This window comes from Caloenas nicobarica, chromosome 5, assembly GCF_036013445.1.
Source record: "Caloenas nicobarica isolate bCalNic1 chromosome 5, bCalNic1.hap1, whole genome shotgun sequence".
In the NCBI taxonomy this organism is placed as follows: domain Eukaryota; kingdom Metazoa; phylum Chordata; class Aves; order Columbiformes; family Columbidae; genus Caloenas; species Caloenas nicobarica.
This window is the reverse complement of record NC_088249.1, coordinates 42,471,852-42,489,994: the sequence shown is the minus strand read 5'-3', so window position 1 is coordinate 42,489,994 and position 18,143 is coordinate 42,471,852. Positions and strand designations below refer to the sequence as shown.

The 18,143-nt window shown below is 36.7% G+C and overlaps 1 protein-coding gene across 1 annotated transcript in view; it reads left to right on the top strand.

Annotated features, from left to right (window-relative positions):
• Positions 1-17,640, top strand: part of MYBPC3 (myosin binding protein C3) — a 62,889-nt gene extending 45,249 nt beyond the window's left edge. The window contains exons 28-34 of the mRNA XM_065635302.1: positions 1,056-1,144; positions 6,156-6,351; positions 12,196-12,335; positions 13,102-13,261; positions 13,823-13,959; positions 16,444-16,630; positions 17,610-17,640. Of these exons, the coding sequence (XP_065491374.1) occupies positions 1,056-1,144; positions 6,156-6,351; positions 12,196-12,335; positions 13,102-13,261; positions 13,823-13,959; positions 16,444-16,630; positions 17,610-17,620 (920 nt within the window). The 3' untranslated portion in view covers positions 17,621-17,640. The remainder of the gene's footprint in view (positions 1-1,055; positions 1,145-6,155; positions 6,352-12,195; positions 12,336-13,101; positions 13,262-13,822; positions 13,960-16,443; positions 16,631-17,609) is intronic.
• Positions 17,641-18,143: the final 503 nt, after the last annotated feature.

The window sequence follows — 18,143 nt, the reverse complement described above, 5'->3', positions numbered from 1 at the left end:
GACACATTTTTTAATATTTGCCTCTCTGCTGGAAAAGCTGTTATATTACTGCAAAATGACCACATTGGCTGTGGCTAGAGATCTGTTTAAATAAAAGCAGTTATCTGTACTTGATTGTCACAGGTTATTAATTAACACCCCATGTATCACCCAACAGCAGTAGATTATAATTAATTTGACTGGAGTCCAAATGATATCAAGAGGTGCTAATAGTGGATTCTTCAACCTTGACTCACATGAAGTGTCTGCCAGAGTCTCACTGTCAGTAAAATGATTCTGTGTAAATGAAATGAAGTTGTAATGTATCTCAAACCCAAATGGACATGAAGATAGATACTCCAACTGTATGTTAAAAATTCTTTCTGTAAATGACTCAGAAAAGAATTAGGAAGACATGGAGAAAATAGAAAACTTTCCAGTGAGGTGGAGGAGAGCAAAAACTAGATGAAAAAACATGCACTAAGGTCCTCTTTTTGTTAGTGAAAAGTAAGCAGCTGCAATGAGACTCCACTCCTTGCACCTCAAAGAACGAACTGTAACTGAATGACTGCAGAAAGGTAAAGGAAATCTATTGATTGCTTTGCTTTCTGAGTAAGTCCATAAATATCTTCAAATGGCAATTTTTACAGAGGTGCGGTAACAATATAGCAATAGATCAACTTTAGTCTATAATCACGCTTTTACTCCAATACACCCTTTGTCTCATTCCCTCTACTGAACTGATAAAGTTCTCCAAAGTCCATACAGAAGACTCATATCCAATGGAAGTCACCCAAACCTGGCACTTCAAATGTGACAGTTTCACAAATCCTGCTGTCATTGAAACCTGCTCAGTTGTAAATATGTAACTGAGATTGCTACTAAATTTGTGTCCAGTAGCCAAATACATTTGCAAGTACTTTGAGAATTAACTGCTCCCTAACTGTACAAACAGTGTTTGCACAATTTTCTTATGCTTACAAATATCCAAGTTTGGTGTTTTGTCTTATTTGTGCTATAAGCAATATTTCAAAGTATCAAATCTTTGTATTTAATGTCCTAATGCTTAACCGCAGAGCGTCCCAAAATCTGGTTGCCGCGCCATCTCAGACAGACTCTGGTGAAGAAAGTGGGTGAGACAATCAACATTGTGATCCCTTTTCAGGTATGTATCTGTTCCTATTTTGTCGTGGTTATTCATCATGACTTACCTAAAGTACTTTCCCTTGTCCAAGTTCCCATCGCTTCACTGCTTAAGCAGTATTACACAAAGTATAGCTGATAATTTTAAAAAACCTCTCGAATGTTAAAGCAAAAAACAATAAAATCACTCTTCTTTCAGTCACATTTTTATTACACTCACAGTTTCTTCCATAATCCTTCCTTTTGGGGAAGAAGAAAAACTAAGTGCTGTAAGTAAGTGCAAGCCCATTCTTGCTTATTGACCATAGGATGCATCTTAAAGACAGAAGTACGCAAAAGCATAAGAATTCGACCAACTGCTCTTCTGGAGCCAAGGTACATGATGTTACTAGGCAACTTCTTTGCCAAAAGAGTGTATGTTCATTTCTGAAAGGCTGACTACAAAAATTAGAGTTTGTACATAAACAGAATATCACAATTGGCCCTATATAGAATCCATGCGTATACAAATAGCTTGGGTATTAGTGTACATGACCTCAAGGTTAAAAAACACAGCATGCCAAGGTTTATCAAGAGTGCTTGAATGGAACTACACATGCCACTATGGCATGCACCAAATTGCATATGTATAGACACAGATTTACCTAACCAGTTACCCTATCTTTGCATGTTCTACAGCTGTATAAGCAACTATAATGACTATTCATAAAACACCACATGCCTTTTTTCAGATGCAAGACTATAACATCAATATAGTGCAAGAATTAGTGTGGGAAAGAAAAAGTTTTCCGAGTGACACACAGGAAAAGAAAATGTAAAGTACAGGTTTGGGCTCTCACAGAGATATCCTCAGTAATAATGGATATATCATTTAATCTAGCCCTCATTTATAATTTGAAGAACCTAAAATTTCTCTGCTGTCCAGGTTTGACATTTATGAAAATGTAATCACTGTTGTTGGGGAAGAGTTTTGAAATTCTCATGTAAAGACACTGGAGATGCAAAACATTTTTCAGCCAGGTAGACATATATGCACACAGTATCTACATTCTTTTGTTTGGGCAGTAACAGCAGGAAAAAATAAATCCATAGTTGAGCAAAACCTATGTAAAACAAATTACACATGTCTTTTGTGCTGTGGTTACTGGGTTACATGAAAAGTTGCTTTTTCACAAAGATATATCTAGTCAGTAAACAGTTGCAAACCAATACATGGACTAACTGCCTTGAATTGCATGCTTGCACCACTTTGATATGATCACATGCTTATTTTTTCTTCCATGTTTCTTATCTCCACAATTGCTAAAATGGCCCCTTCACTGAGTTCTAGATATCTGCAAAATTTAAGATGTCACATCTGATATTTTTTACTTAAGTGTCTAAAAAATTACATGAGAATAAAGATATTTTTGCTGCTTTAATGTCTGAGTTGAAGAAAATTTGCACAAAATTGACAAGCTGTCCCATAAGCCGAGGAATTGATAAAGTTTGGCGTTTTAGAGATTTGTGTCATATGTCCCCTATATCACTATCTTTCCAGCATAACCCACCTCTTTTGCTTAGAGCGGTCTCATTGCAGTATTCCCAGCGATTTGCCAGTTCTTTGCCCTATTCCCCCCTGGTAGTCCTGGATGACATGTCCTCACTTCCCCAGGCCAGAGAAAGTACATGCCACAACTAATCCAGAGCTTCACTTATCCTGCCTGATCATTCAGCTGTTGCCAAACGAAACAGATAAAGACCAAGCCTTCCCTGACTTTTCCTCAGCAGGGAGACTAATGAAGGTTTCGGTATTTCACCCTGTCATTAGTTTTCACAAAACTGTACTAAGCTAGTCTAAGAGAATTCCAGTGCCCTGTCAAATTTAGCTGAAATGAACAAACTAATTCAAAATTTCAGTAGCACACAAATCATGTTTATAAACTCTTGTCTCCTAAAAGGTAAGGCTGACAAACAATACTAAAATCTATCCATCAACACCAAATTTTAGCTTGAGAACAAAACTGGAGGATTTTAATTCAAGAGATATTTTTTGAGTGAATTAAATTTGTAATAGTGTTGAATTGCAACTACAGCTACAATTCTTAATACTGCAAAAGCTATTTAGAATATGCAAAACTGAGGATCTTTCAAAAAATTAAAGCAAAATGAACGTGTCACTCTATATTTTGAAAAAGTTTAAATCACTGACCATTTCTATTGAAGCAAAAGATTCTAAGTAGATGTGATTGCAATCTTCAAATTACAAAAAGGATAACAAAGAAAATACATAAATACTGGAATTAGTGTGAACCCTGAGCCAGGGAATACAAGCAAGCAGAATATTATCTAACTAAACTACAAGTCAGTGTCTTCTATAATTTACAGTTTCTGTGCAGCCCTGCCAGTGACCTCTATGGTCACTAGTATGTCATTTAACACTGAAATTCAATTAAATACCTTGTCAAGGTATCCTGAGCTAAATACTATTTTCATATCTATCCAAATCTTTAGATTGAAATTTACAGAAAAGAACAAGCACAACATTATTACTAACCCCTTTTCTGTTGAGTGCATTACACAGGTGGGACATTCTACTTAAAGGAGATGAATAAACACATTCTTGTTTCAAAATTAATTATGTGGGCACATGATTGAAGGGATATTATGTGCTATTAGTGGATGAGATTCACAGTGTTCCTAAGCAGTCTTCTTGTCCCTATATGCGTGAATATAAACACCTAAAAGCATTTAAATTTGTTCCCTTGCAGTAAACTGTTTGAAGATTCTCTGGTGTGCTATTTACCCGCTGTCACTCACTGTTCTCTCTCGGATTACTTATTACACATTGCAGAAATCCAATCCTCTGAGACATGTATTAGGAACATTCTTTCTGTCTGTTTATGCTTTTCACAGTCTATAAATATAAGAGTATATGAAAACCAACACTTTCAACACTTGCAATCTTTCACTGGCACTCGTAGCACCTCAAAAAGGGAGGTGCTGTGAGTGCACATATCTGGTCAACCACATTAGAACACCAGCAGTAGCAAAACGTAATTTATAGTTAAGGTATTTCTTATTATAAAGATAATGCTATGGTTGCCCACGCCCATTTTTGCCAAGATATTTAGGGCCAGATCATCAATTCACCTCATCACTCAATCCATCAAGAACTATTAAATTTTGCAATCAGTCTGAAAACCTAGCCAAGCATTTGTCTTGACAAAATAGAAATTTAAAGAAAATTTCCATGTAACTATAACATTTTAAGTAGATTGCTTTCATTTTGAAAGTATTGCCCTAGACAAAATTTTCAATCAGAATCCTCATGTCCTTTAAAAATATACACATATGTAGAAGGTAAAATACAGTCAATTAATTGTCAAGTTCACCAATAACCAGGATACAGAAAAAAACCCCACCATATCCTTTTACTTGTTCAAGAATTTTCTACTATACCTACCAGCTAAAGGAGGTAAGCCATGTCTTCTAGGTTTTTGTAAGGGTTCTATGAAATGATACCAGGGTGAAGGTACACTAGAACTGGACAAAATGATCTTGTATCTAATATTTCAGAGCTACAGGCCTGAGGTGACTATACCCCTTACCAGAAAGCATTAAGAAAATCAGTTACCAGATGTGGAAAATGGAAGATGCAAAAACATTGCTCATTCAGGTTTATCATCAGCCCTGATGTAAAATCAATAACAATATATCTGAGGTTTTAGATACCAGAGAAAATAACATCTCTTAAAGAATAGTTATTTCTAGGTGGTTTAGACTCCCTTTAAGTGTAATTTTGGACAGATCTTGGCCTGAGTTTTCTAATACCACAGAAAAATAAAATGATGCTGCATAGACTTTCTGCGCAAACACCAGACAAACCTGAAACAACAGAGTAGCAAAGCACAAAGATGTCTTTTTATTCTGCCTACCTTTTGGCACCTAAACCAAGAGTCTGGGTATCCTAATCTCCCTCTGTAGCCTGTGGAAAGAGATACAGTTTACGGAGTATGTTTCAGACATCTAGTGAAGTGAGGAGCCTTCTAGAGGTGCTTTCTCTGCTGTTCACTAGAGGCAGAGAGCAGTAGATGTCCTAATTTCAGTGCCTTAGACTGCAGTTCCAAGGCAGCCTAAGCAGATCTGACCGCTGACTTGGATGGTCTCACTTTCCCTCTCCAATCATTTGAGCTACACCTGGGGTTCACCAAGCCCCGTGCTGCACTGTTCCACCATCTTCATCTGGCAGAAACTTAAAAAACCCCACTGAGTTATTTTCTGCTAGATTGACTATAAATACGGTTACCAAATATGATTTGGTCCTTTTCTGTTTCTTGGGATTCTCGGTTTGGATCTGTACTGTGGAAGTAGTACTCAAACAACTTTTGGAGAACTAAATATTCTTTGCCAGTTTTCCTGGAAATGGCTGAGTGACAGTGACATAAACCACAGATATCTTACTGATTCCACAACATCATCTTCCATGGGTGTAGCAACACTGTCTGACTGCTTATATTGACAGTCACCAAAACAATTTTTGCAATGCAGAAAGAATTACACAGTAAGTTTCACATCCAAGATTTCGAGATTATAACAATTTTTTGAAAGACCTTAAAAATACTTGGGGATAGAGAATCAAGTATTTTAAGAAATGGAGGAGAAGGTGGGAAAAAATTAATAAACTCCTCAAATATTAAAGACTTCAGTTAGTTAATAATTATCAGAGTAAAACAGATCAACTGTTGGCTTCACAGATGCCGGGGAAAGAGTACCATACCAGTACAAGTATATTTTTTCTGGGTTTGTTCTCAATATAATTTCAGTCTCTAACTACAACTAAATGGCATCCTCAGGGAACAGTGCCACTAAACCACACAGATAGGAGCAAATGTTTGCCTTCAGGAAAAGAAATTGCAGAGTTTATTATCCTAACTCTGCATATTAAATTAGGCTTTCTAGACTTACAGAACACTTAAAACCAGAAAAAATAAAAATGGTAATCTACTACAGCCTAAAAAAAAAAAAAAAAAATCTCCTTTTTTTCTCTTCAGGGTAAACCAAGACCCAAAATCACTTGGATGAAAGATGGTCATACTCTAGACTCCAAAGATGTGGGAATTCGGAACAGCAACACAGACACAATCCTTTTCATCAGAAAGGCAGAGCTTCATCACTCAGGAGCATATGAAGTCACTCTTCAGATAGAAAACATGACTGATAAAGTTGCAATAACAATGCAAATCATAGGTAAGAACCTGACAACATCCAAAATAAGCATAACATACAAAACAAAATAGTCACACTGAGGCAATCCAAAGGTCCAGCTACCTCGAAATCCCTTCTCTGACAATGGTTAACAGCAGATGACTAGGACAAAGCTCAGAGCAGGGCTAGCATGTCACTTAATTTTCCGAGTATATTTTCCCAGCTTGAAATGATCTGTATCCTAGAGACTTTCTGAAGTAGAGGGATTATCTGTGTCCCATAGCCCCTGAGGGAATTTTTTATTCCATGATTTTATCCAGTCAGTTTATTAATTCAGGTCTAGTTTCAGAATCCAAATATCCCTTTGTAAGGAATTTCAGTTTAAATGCATGTACAGCTACCCATTTAGTTTGAGTATCTCTCCCGATAATCTCATTTATTCATGTTTTATATGCTACTCATGGTTTTATAGCCTTCAGTCACACGCCCCTCAGTTAACATTCTCAAGTTTTAGACCCCTTGTTTATTTCCCAAAAGACACTGTTCCATGTCTTTAATCATATTTCTCACCCTTCTTTCTACCACTTTGAGAGTGACAAAAATAATTTGAAAGTTCTGGTGCTCTTGGGAATAGCCATATTGTCCTCAAGGCAGGAAATCTGAATCCTGGAATGGATTTCCCAGGTTCCAGTACAGGTTGGGGAATGACCTATTAGAGAGCAGTGTAGGGGAAAGGGACCTGTGGGTCCTGGTGGACAGCAGGATGACCATGAGCCAGCACTGTGCCCTTGCGGCCAAGAAGGCCAATGGCATCCTGGGGTGTATTAGAAGGGGGGTGGTTAGTAGGTCGAGAGAGGTTCTCCTTCCCCTCTACTCTGCCCTGGTGAGACCTCATCTGGAATATTGTGTCCAGTTCTGGGCCCCTCAGTTCAAGAAGGACAGGGAACTGCTGGAGAGAGTCCAGCGCAGGGCCACAAAGATGATTAAGGGAGTGGAGCATCTCCCATATGAGGAAAGGCTGAGGGAGCTGGGTCTCTAGCTTGGAGAAGAGGAGACTGAGGGTTGACCTCATCAATGTTTATAAATATATAAAGGGTGGGTGTCACGAGGATGGAGCCAGGCTCTTCTCGGTGACAACCAACAGTAAGACAAGGGGTAATGGCTTCAAGCTGGAACACAAGAGGTTCCACTTAAATTTGAGAAGAAACTTCTTCTCAGTGAACGTGACGGAACACTGGAACAGGCTGCCCAGGGAGGTTGTGGATTCTCCTTCTCTGGAGACATTCAAAACCCGCCTGGACGCCTTCCTGTGTAACCTCACCTAGGTGTTCCTGCTCTGGCAGGGGGATTGGACTAGATGATCTTTCGAGGTCACTTCCAATCCCTAACATTCTGTGATTCTGTGATATACTCTTCCTGGGTTTCATCAGCAGATAAGGACAGTGAAGATAAAAATCATTGCACTAAAGTCCCTCTGCTGTTCCGAGAATTAGAAATGACAAGAAGGCACAGTCCTGTGAACTTGGAAAATTCATGTTTAATGTCTTACTCTGTTAAGAGCATCTAGTTAGCTTGAGGCTTAGTGGAGGCTTATTCTCTATTATACAATTCCTAGTCTCTTTTCTAGTGTCATTTTAAAGGAATGCACTGCCAAAGTTTCAGTAACTTCCCCTGGGATTTTGTGAGATATATTCTGAGATCTTTTCTACTCAGATTTCATTAAAGTTCTGCCAGAGCTCTTCTGTTTCTCCCCATTACAGTTCTATGTAACATTCTTGAAAATTGTTTTTATTTCCCGCCCCCCCACTCTTTCACAGTGTAATCCCAAATTTCCTTCAACATATCAAGACATTTTTAGAATATTTATTTTGGCACAAAAAGAGTATTTAAACATAACTCCTTATGCTTTCAAATTAAATATATAATGTTGACTGTATTCTGCTTAAAGTTTTATAATTTGGCAGAATGGATATCCAGTGGTGCCAAGAGCAAACAAAAAAGGCATAACAAATTGAGCAAATATGCCTTAATACCACCAGCTGCTTCTGCTCAAGAGGATGGCCGCAATTCTGCAACAGCAAAATAAGCAAATGGCAGATAAAACAAAGTATTTCCAAGGGACACAGATAAAGGCATGTAGTGCACTCTACACACCAAAATACCTTTCTAAAACTTGCTAGTGACTCCATATTCTAGCACATTGCTCTTACAGCATAGTACCAAACATCTTTCACCCATTGTTTGGTATGTAGAAAGGTATAGAAACAGACACATGTACTATTGTCAGAGAGTTATTTCATACAGAAAATGAAAGGCCAAAAAAAAAAAAAAGGCAATTAATCATATCACACAGTTTAATACATGTCAGAGTTGGAGGTCAGGTATTAAACTTTTTAATTCTTGGGCAGCTTGCTTCAATGAAGGGGAATAAATAAATTTCATTTAATTCTTGGCCATGAAAAGAAAGGGCTTGTAACATATACAGATACTTCTGCAATCAAGGCATCTGCTCTGATTCTTGATTCTGTCACTCTTCCACCAGAACTACCTTTTTTCAGTTCTGTCAACAGCACATTTTGCTCTCAAGATTTTAAATTCTTTTGGCAGGAGAGAAATATGGGTGATTCACTCTTTCTATACTACTGGTAATGCTTTAGGTGCTGTAGCATGGCATGCTGGAAATCTAACCCAGCTTTCAGAGATAGAAATCAATTAGCGATCTTTTGAGATGTCTGTTCATCAGCTAACTTTCCTTGGCAAGAGTTTACCTGATGAAGGATTAATACTTGTAACTTCAGCCCTTATCTTTTTGAGAGCAAGGCAAGAATGCCAGTAACCAAAAGCTCTGCTGTTATAATGAGGCTGTTCCAAACAGGAGGAAACATTTCTATTACTCTCATCACCTGCTCTTGTTGCCAAAACAATTGCTGCACTCTGCTTTAGAGATCTACAAAGTGTGGCCTTTTACTATGGGAATAGAGTATATTTAAAATACTTATAGAAAGGTCTTATATAATGAAAATATTTCCAATCTCTGAAAAATACAGTTCCCTCAATGTTCGCCCCACTCCATTAATCGATAAAAGATGTCTTCTGTTACACCTTCTACTGACCAAAGCAAACCTCAGTTCTATTTTTTTTTTAACTGGAATTATTTATTTTTCCCACTATTTATTATTTGAAAATGTAAATTATCATTTCTCTTTGAAAGACAATGGCCACTTTATCTCTTCTTCCCATCCTATGAATGTCAGTAAAATGCAAAAATCCTCAGATAAGCTTGTATGGAGGGTAGCAGAATATAAACCCCCACTCTAACACAGTGTCCTACAGAAGAAAATAATTTGCTACAGATGCATCACTAGGATTAACTTTTCCCACCCTGTGTTCAAATTACCAGCCAGAGATGTACTGGTTAGTACTGAGAAAGGAATATTCTACAATTCTACAAAGGAATTTTGAGTAGATATTCTTGCAGATTGCATTATCTCATCAAATCACAAAGATCAAGAATATAAAAATCCATTCAACAAATTTATCCATCTCTACCTTTTGTAAGATTGTCCTTTACAAAGACCTACAAGTATTGAGGCTTTAAGTACGCTCTTTTTCTTTATTCCCTCTATACCACCATGGGTAGATACAATAATTCATTAAAAAAGGATTATTTAATACATCATCGAGTTGTTATCACATTAATCCAATAGCAGGTTAAGGCTTGAACTGTTCTTCTGTTCTTAATAAAGTCATACTATGAAATTGTTCTCCTCAAAAAACATTATCTACATCTATGTACATAAACATATTCATAAGAATGTCTTAAATATACATACATACATTCTTGAAGTATAACTCTTCCAATAGATTACGAAATTAATGAGTCACCTGTCACCCCGTTGTTTTCAAGGGAGGTTCCCTGATAATTGCTTTTAGGTAACTAGGAGCAATACGGCCCAGGCTTCAAAATATATCTGTCTAGTGAGGCTTCCCCAAAAAGTGTACTTTTTCCTTTCATTGCACCTAAGAGCATATTTTTCTCCCATTTATCAATCTCTTCGTATAAGATTTAAACCAACTACCACCAAACAAACAAACAAACAAACAAAACAAAAACAACAAAAAAACCCAACCAACCACAAACCACATCTGTTGTGTAGATATATCTGTAGGTAAGTTTGCAGGAAAAATACTTGTAAAATTAGGCAGATACTGTGAGGGGTTGTAACAATAGGTAGACTTGAAAATCATTAACAAATTGCTAAACATCACAACATCTTTCTACTGTTAGATTGTAATACCTTTATTCAGGACTTGTAGGACTTTGCCCACTGAAGCTGTTGTAGTTTTCATACCCACACATGTATTCATATATAGTATACAAAATTCCTATATTCAAGTTAGAATAGATTAATTGATTTCTGTATAATGAAGATACACATCTAGAAATACATCTAGATTTTTCTTAAGTTGTGGTTCAAGATAACAGCAAATGCATTTCCACATCTTCATAAGCAATATTGTTCATTTGACAACACATTACCATTCCCAGCTTCAGAAACAGGGAAGAAGTTGGTAGCTGTTGAGAAACGCAGAAGATGGCAGCTTTTTCTCTAAAATGTTAGTGTAAGAGAAGAAGGAAGAGGACAATAAATGGAATGAGAGTGATGCCTTCCATATTCCTTATTGAACTTCATGTAGTGTTCTAGTCGGCTCCAGTGTTCAGCAATATGAAGGAGGACAAAAAGGGTTAAAGTTAATTATAAAGCAGTTTTTGATTCCAAAGTATGTCAGTGAAGAGAGAATCAGCACATTGTGCTTTGACACAGAAAGTCACGTTTACCTTAATAGCAGTCAAAGGCCAGTTTATTATTGGTTTGCCTATCTTTCTTTAAGGAATTAAATTACAAGAAATCTATAATTGCATTTCTTTGTGCTTCGCTCATCTCAAACCTACATCCACCAGATTCTTGCTATTTTCTTCGTTTTTACTGGTTAGTTACAAAAAGAGGAGACAGTTTCCATTCAGCTATCTAGAATTTTCCCAAACTATCCTTCAGTTACTCACAAGACCCTCTACCCCAAGTGTAATGATCATCATCCCTACAAGCCCTGTAAAAGCGAACAACAATCTAGCATACCAAAAAGAAGAACTAGCATCTTCAAGTTAAACCAGACAGGAATATTACTTAATAAGTCTAATTTAAATGTTACAGCATTTGACTGAACAACATTGGTAGAAATACGAATGATCCTTAAAAGAAGGAAAAAATAAAACTATCATTTTATGATATATATTTTTCTATATATTTCCAGGCATCTTAAAGTGGACATAGACTTCTGTATCTTTGAGAGTTTGTGTTTTTTTCTAGTTATAACAGTGAAATGTCACTAGTGGGCAAGCTAAGAAGCACTGAGGCAACGGGAAAGAGTCAGGTACAGTGCCCAATGGCTGGCCTACCTTAGGTGGAGGGACATATACCCGGTTACCTCTGTTGTTTATATGGCTCTCAATGTACAGAAATGGCCGCGAAATTGCATTGAGGTAAAAAAGCAAATAATAAAACTGTAGTAAAAGAGTTAATCACACTCACCCAAACTACACAACCTACTTCTTCCATTTTAAGAGTTTTTCTGGTTTCCTTATTACTAATGCTACTGTGTAGTCTATTTCTCAGCAGGTTTTAGGCCTCCCAGAAGAGTATTAAGACAGTATTCAAAAATTTCCCAACTTTCCTGGTTACAGTTTCAACTTCACATCAAGTGTATTGATGTGGAACAATTACAGATTGCTATCAGGTTCTATTTTTTTCCCTGCATGGGAGGAAATTACAAAGCTCTTAGATCTTGAAACAGAAGCTAAGGGTTTTTTTCATGTCTCCTCTGCAGACAAGCCTGGTCCTCCTCAGAATATAAAGCTTGTAGATGTTTGGGGATTTAATGCAGCCCTGGAGTGGACACCTCCACAAGATGATGGCAATGCACAGATCTTGGGCTACACAGTCCAGAAAACTGACAAAAAGACAATGGTAAGACACAGCACTGAGTTGGTGACTTTGTATGGAGTTTAAACTACTACCTGTTCTGGGAACACAGAGATTTGAGGAAAACAGCTAAATTTGTGACCATCATTTTTTTGTCTGAATTGTCCTATGGCATATCAGAGGCAGTTAAATGTTGAAGAATAGAATCTAAAAGGAACCAAATGAAAAAATGCAGGGCTCTGTAAAATGCCCAGTAGAAAATGTAAAAAGAGAGACTCAGCCTGTCCCGTCTCTGGTGGCAACTGGACAGACAGCTCTACCCAAAAGGTGGAATTGTATTTTTCATTTGGAATTATATTTTTCACAAATGCAAGGGAAAAACTGAAGGGGAAGGAGGAAGACTTAAACTCAGATGTGAGGTATACTAGGGTATAGACTGGGAGAGGTATGAATGCCAGTCCAGCTGGAAAATATCCTTCTCATGGAAGTTCCCATCAAGCAGCCATGTTCTGAGGTCACATCTTGTGTCAGGTTCCCCAGATATGAGTAGTGCTAAAATGTAAAGAGATTTTTCTCTTTTTTTCCTCAAAATGCAAGTATTCATACAACTATCACTCCAGCCATAAAATAAAAGTAGGAAAATGTATCAGCTGATCTTCACAGGAAGGAACATAATATTTATTTCACGGGCTAGTGTTAAATACATGTCTACTTGTCTTTTCCTTGTAGCAAGAAGGATCTCTCCATACCAAAATTAGCACCATGTCTGACCTTTCATAGCATCTTTCTAAACAGTATAGTCTTGTTACAGGAATGGTATACTGTTTTTGATCACTATCGTCGCACAAACTGTGTAGTGTCAGACCTGATTATGGGAAATGAGTATTTTTTTCGAGTCTTCAGTGAAAATTTGTGTGGATTGAGTGAAACCGCTGCAATCACCAAAAATCCCGCCTATATCCAAAAAACAGGTAACATATTCTTCAAAACAAAGATCACAGAAGTTGCTAAGTACCACAAAAAATACATTGGTAAATGGAAAATGCAATACTATTAGATGCAACACTAGAGCTATTTTCATTACTTAGTAACTAGCACTTATAAAATATTTTAGCATCAAGAGCCCTTACCTAGGCAGATCTCCTGTACTAACACAAACATCTGTTCTAAAATATTTACAGTCTCCCTAAACTATATTATTTTAAGAAAATAATACAATCGGAGGGTTATATTTACATTCTGAGGTTAAAAGTTTAAGATGTCTGTGGTGAAGACTTCCCCTGCAGACACACGGCTTTCATATTTTTAACAGAAGCTGAAACCCCGTGATTGCCAGGCCCTTTTACTTAAATGAAGTATTAAACATTAAATGTGTTTTAGAGTGAAGTGAATGTAAAGATTTGTTATATCATAAATGCCATAGCTTTGAAGCTTTTCTAAATCATATAGGCAAATTAAATGACAAATTGATTGTACACAACTCAACAGAATTGAAAACACAGTTCTTACTATTTCATTTCTTTGAATTGCAGGCACTACTTATAAGCCACCTACTTACAAAGAACATGACTTCTCCGAACCTCCTAAATTCACTCACCCTTTAGTAAACCGTTCTGTGATTGCAGGATACAACACCACGCTCAGCTGTGCTGTAAGAGGAATCCCCAAGGTACAAATTACAACAGGTGTCATTGATACTGTCACAACAAGCCAAGACGATGCTTTAGAATTCATGTCAGTTCAGCATGACTGGGGTGTAACATAAGTATATCAAGAAAAAGTATGAGCCATCCATTTATCTCCCACCTCACTCATAACTGATGCTTAACCAGAATGCATGGTGCAAGTGTTTGTGTGGTTGTGTACAGAACCAATGGGGCAATATAGTAAACGAGACAGTGGCAAGGACAGGCATTGCTTATGATAACACCATGCCATTGAAAATGTACCACATGTACACAAAATCTACTCACTGAAAAAGGTAAACAAAAAAACCCCAGGTATCTTCTCACAATATATATTTTGTTCTCTTCAGTCTTTCAAGAAAACAGCAGTTAATGTAAGATATTGTTTCATTAACCTAAATGATACATAGGAACACCAGTTTTTCTGTTATGATGTCAATACATCCACATAAGCCTGAGTTATTTTGCAAAATTAACTAGAATAAAAACTGCTGCTATGTGTGAAGTTTGGGGGCTTTTTTTTTTTCTCACAGGAATATTTTCTCAGTCTAAATATATTTGTTGAAGTCTGTACGAAGAGTACTTTTTTTGTTAAGAGTCAGGAACAAGCAGTAAAAACTGTATCAGCTAGGAGCTAAATTTAGGTTTCTCAAAAAAGGGAAATAGGCTTTTTGTCCGCAGTGAAGGAATTTACCATATTATGACATAATCTTGTCATAAATTTAAGTTAGTGCAATTACAAAAAAATGTAGTACCCTTTTCCCTGGCTGCTTATTTCCTGCTCCTTTCCCTTCCTCATGCCTGCACAAGGATCTAATAGCTACATAGCAAAACATGCAAGATAATAGCTTGAAATTCAAATTAACTCAAAAAAAAAAAAAAAATAGAGACAGTCTTAATGCAATCATTTGCTGCGTTTCATTGGATGAAGGAGCTCCAGACAAAAGTCAAATATAAAAAGGAAGCATACCCACATAAATAGCTGCAAAAGAACATCACAGAAGACACACCACTAACTGTAGGCAAAATCCATCCTCCAGTAGCTGCCTCAGCTTAGATTCATCATGAAATTGCAGTGTTAGTAATGATATTCCCTCTTGGTTAACTGACCTTTTTGTGCATCTGTATCTGCTTCATTCAGTTTCCATGGTTTTAAGAAGATTCTAAGGAAAACATCGTATTTTACAGCTGTTAAGTACAGTAGTTTCAGGCTTCTGACTGTGAGCATGCTCGCTCTGCCTTCCACATTAGGATACAAATAGTCCTCATCCTTCAGTATACCTAATACTCCAAAGTAGCTTTTCCAGATACATTTAGGTACTTGCATTGCCCAAATCAGCCTTAACAAACAGTTTCTGTACCTACTGCATAAGTCAGCAACAGGTCTTTTTCACAGACAGTAGCTTACTTTGATAGACCTTTCCAATTTGAATAACTATAGATTATCAAGCATACCTCAGATATCATCTGTATGGCACCAAAAAGTTACTTCAAGCAGAGCCAATATTCATGCCCTGGTAGCAGTGCTGAAACAAGAGACATACACACAGGAAGATGAAGAGGCTATAGAAAAAGAAGCAAAAAACTGAGACAGGAAAGTGTCCAGCTGATATCTTTAAAAGAAAAAATAGGCATGGCAACTGGAATGGACTGAATTGTGTATCACATGTCAAAGACACGAGTGATTCAGTAAATTTGAGTCCACTCTATAAAACAGTGCAGTAGTTTTACTGGTTCACGGGTGACAAAACAGAAGATGTTAATTCCAAAAGTAAAACAGATTAATGCAGAGCTTTTTCTTCTACTCTTTAAAGCCTATTTATTCAGTATATGTAACAACAAGTTTGAAATAAACAAAAGCAGGTTGCTTTATATCAGATTTTTCATTTTCAAAATTTCATTTATAAAAATGGCTTGAACTGGTACAGAGCCAACCACTTTATTGCTCAGCTGAAGCCAACCAGAACACTGTTTTGAAATTCCTGAAGTTGCTAAAGATATTCTAAATGGTTTGGAAAATCCTTTCCCAGTCCAAACCTTGGCATTCCAAGTTGGTCACCCAGCATCTGCAGACCTTTATGACACTTCTGCTGTAATAATCTGTGCAGTTTAATTCCCCTTCTGTAAGATATTTGAAGCATTCAAATATATTTTAATAAGCACAATTAAATAACTTCTGAAGGAAAAAAATTTGTAGGTTTTTTTTTTTAATTGTGATAGAATAGGGTACAGATCTACATTATCTACATGCTATTTGAGAGTTAAAGAACATACTGAACATTAGAATTATTAGTTTCATGAGTTTGTACTGAATGAGGGGAGGTTCCTTCAAAAATTAACACCCCTGTATAATATATATAGTCCTCATTATGCATAAATCTTTGATGGCTAAATTAAAGCTGTAAGATCAGCCATAATTCTTCACTTTTCTACCTTCTGTTTTAAAATTCTTCTTTTGTGGTCTTTAGCCAAAGATATTCTGGTACAAAAACAAAATGGATCTTTCTGGGGATGCCAAGTACCGCATGTTCAGTAAACAAGGCGTGTTGACCCTGGAGATCCGGAAACCCACTCCATTTGACGGTGGCTGTTACACCTGTAGAGCTGTTAACGAGTGTGGTGAAGCTGAAATAGAGTGCAGACTGGATGTCAGAGGTAATCTTATGGATGGAACACTAATACTGCAATGAAGAAAGAGTAACAGCTAAAAAAAAAATAGTTCCCCTTTACGTAACCTTGACTTTTTTGGTGGCATATAAAAACTTCGTTAATCACATGCACCAGCAAGATTGTGTTTTAATTCTATGGTAACAGTTTAGAATGAAGATTACTTGCTAGGTAATACATGTCTGAAGGTAGACAATTATTATGCTCCAACTTAATATTTCTAGAGAAGATACTTAGCACTGGAATGGAAGTCTAGCTACAAATACTGCATTGTGGAAAACTTTATTATCCTTTGTGCCTATAATCAAGTCACTAGCCTTTAGACATATGTAAAAGATAATGCATGCTACATCACAAACATTTATCAAACAGATTACTTTTTCTGGTTGACAAAAGGGCCAGGAAAAAAAAAGTCACATGTTTATAACACAGTAAGAAACATTGACAAAATATTTTTGTAAAGCTGCTACTATTGTATCCATTTGTCAGTATGAACCAATAGAGCAGCACTTTAGATGCTCATCAGAACCAGAAAAGCTATGAAAGTGACCTGCATGACAGTCATTGATGGACACTCATCTGCAGTATGGCAAGCCTGAAGGGATTTCCACACAGCACAGAGTTCAATATTTTACTCAATGCTAAGTCAGGGATGTGTACGCAGTACACCTTGCAGTGCTAGACACCGATCTCCTCACTGGGGTCTTGGCAGCAAGCAATTTATCTGCATTAGTACAATGATGAACTCAGACTAAGACCTCTGAAACGTCTCACTAATCTACGCAGCAGCTTATTAAGGCTTAATATTATCATCTTGTGAAGCTTGCTTTAGGAACATTACATCTCCTTGGAATCATCAGATAAAAGCAACCACTATAAAGCTTCCATATTTCACCTTCAGCACCAAGCCCCAATTTAAAATTAGCATCCTTTAATGTCTGATAATATCTTTTTTTTTTTTCTCCAGCACCTCAGTAAAACACTGAATCTCAATTCATCTGCAAGTCAAGGTATGAATCAAAATAATTCAGCTGGATAAATGAGCGATGACTATTTGGTTAGATATAAGATTAAGCAGTCACTAGATATTCACGTTAGAGACTTTATGGAATTTTTATAATGTTGGTGGGGAGGTGCTTATTTTGATTTCTGTTTGATTTTTCAATAATCATACTAAGATCAAATTCCTGCAAGTTAATTTATTTAGTTTATTTTAAAGACAGGATTTCATGGGTCTCAACCTTTAATATGCTGTGCCAATGTAAAAATCTGTAAGAATAACAGAGTACTTTGTTGATTCCTTTTCTTAACTCACTACAAGCACGCCCTTCTAGGAGACATTTATTAATAAAGACCTAACTACTATCAAGAAGCCATGTGCATTACTTTAACCAAGCAAGCAGAATTAAAATTACAATGCATCTAGAAACATAACATACATTTTAGACTTTAAAAAAATGAAATAGCTATAATAAACAATCCGGTAATGTATTTGACAATA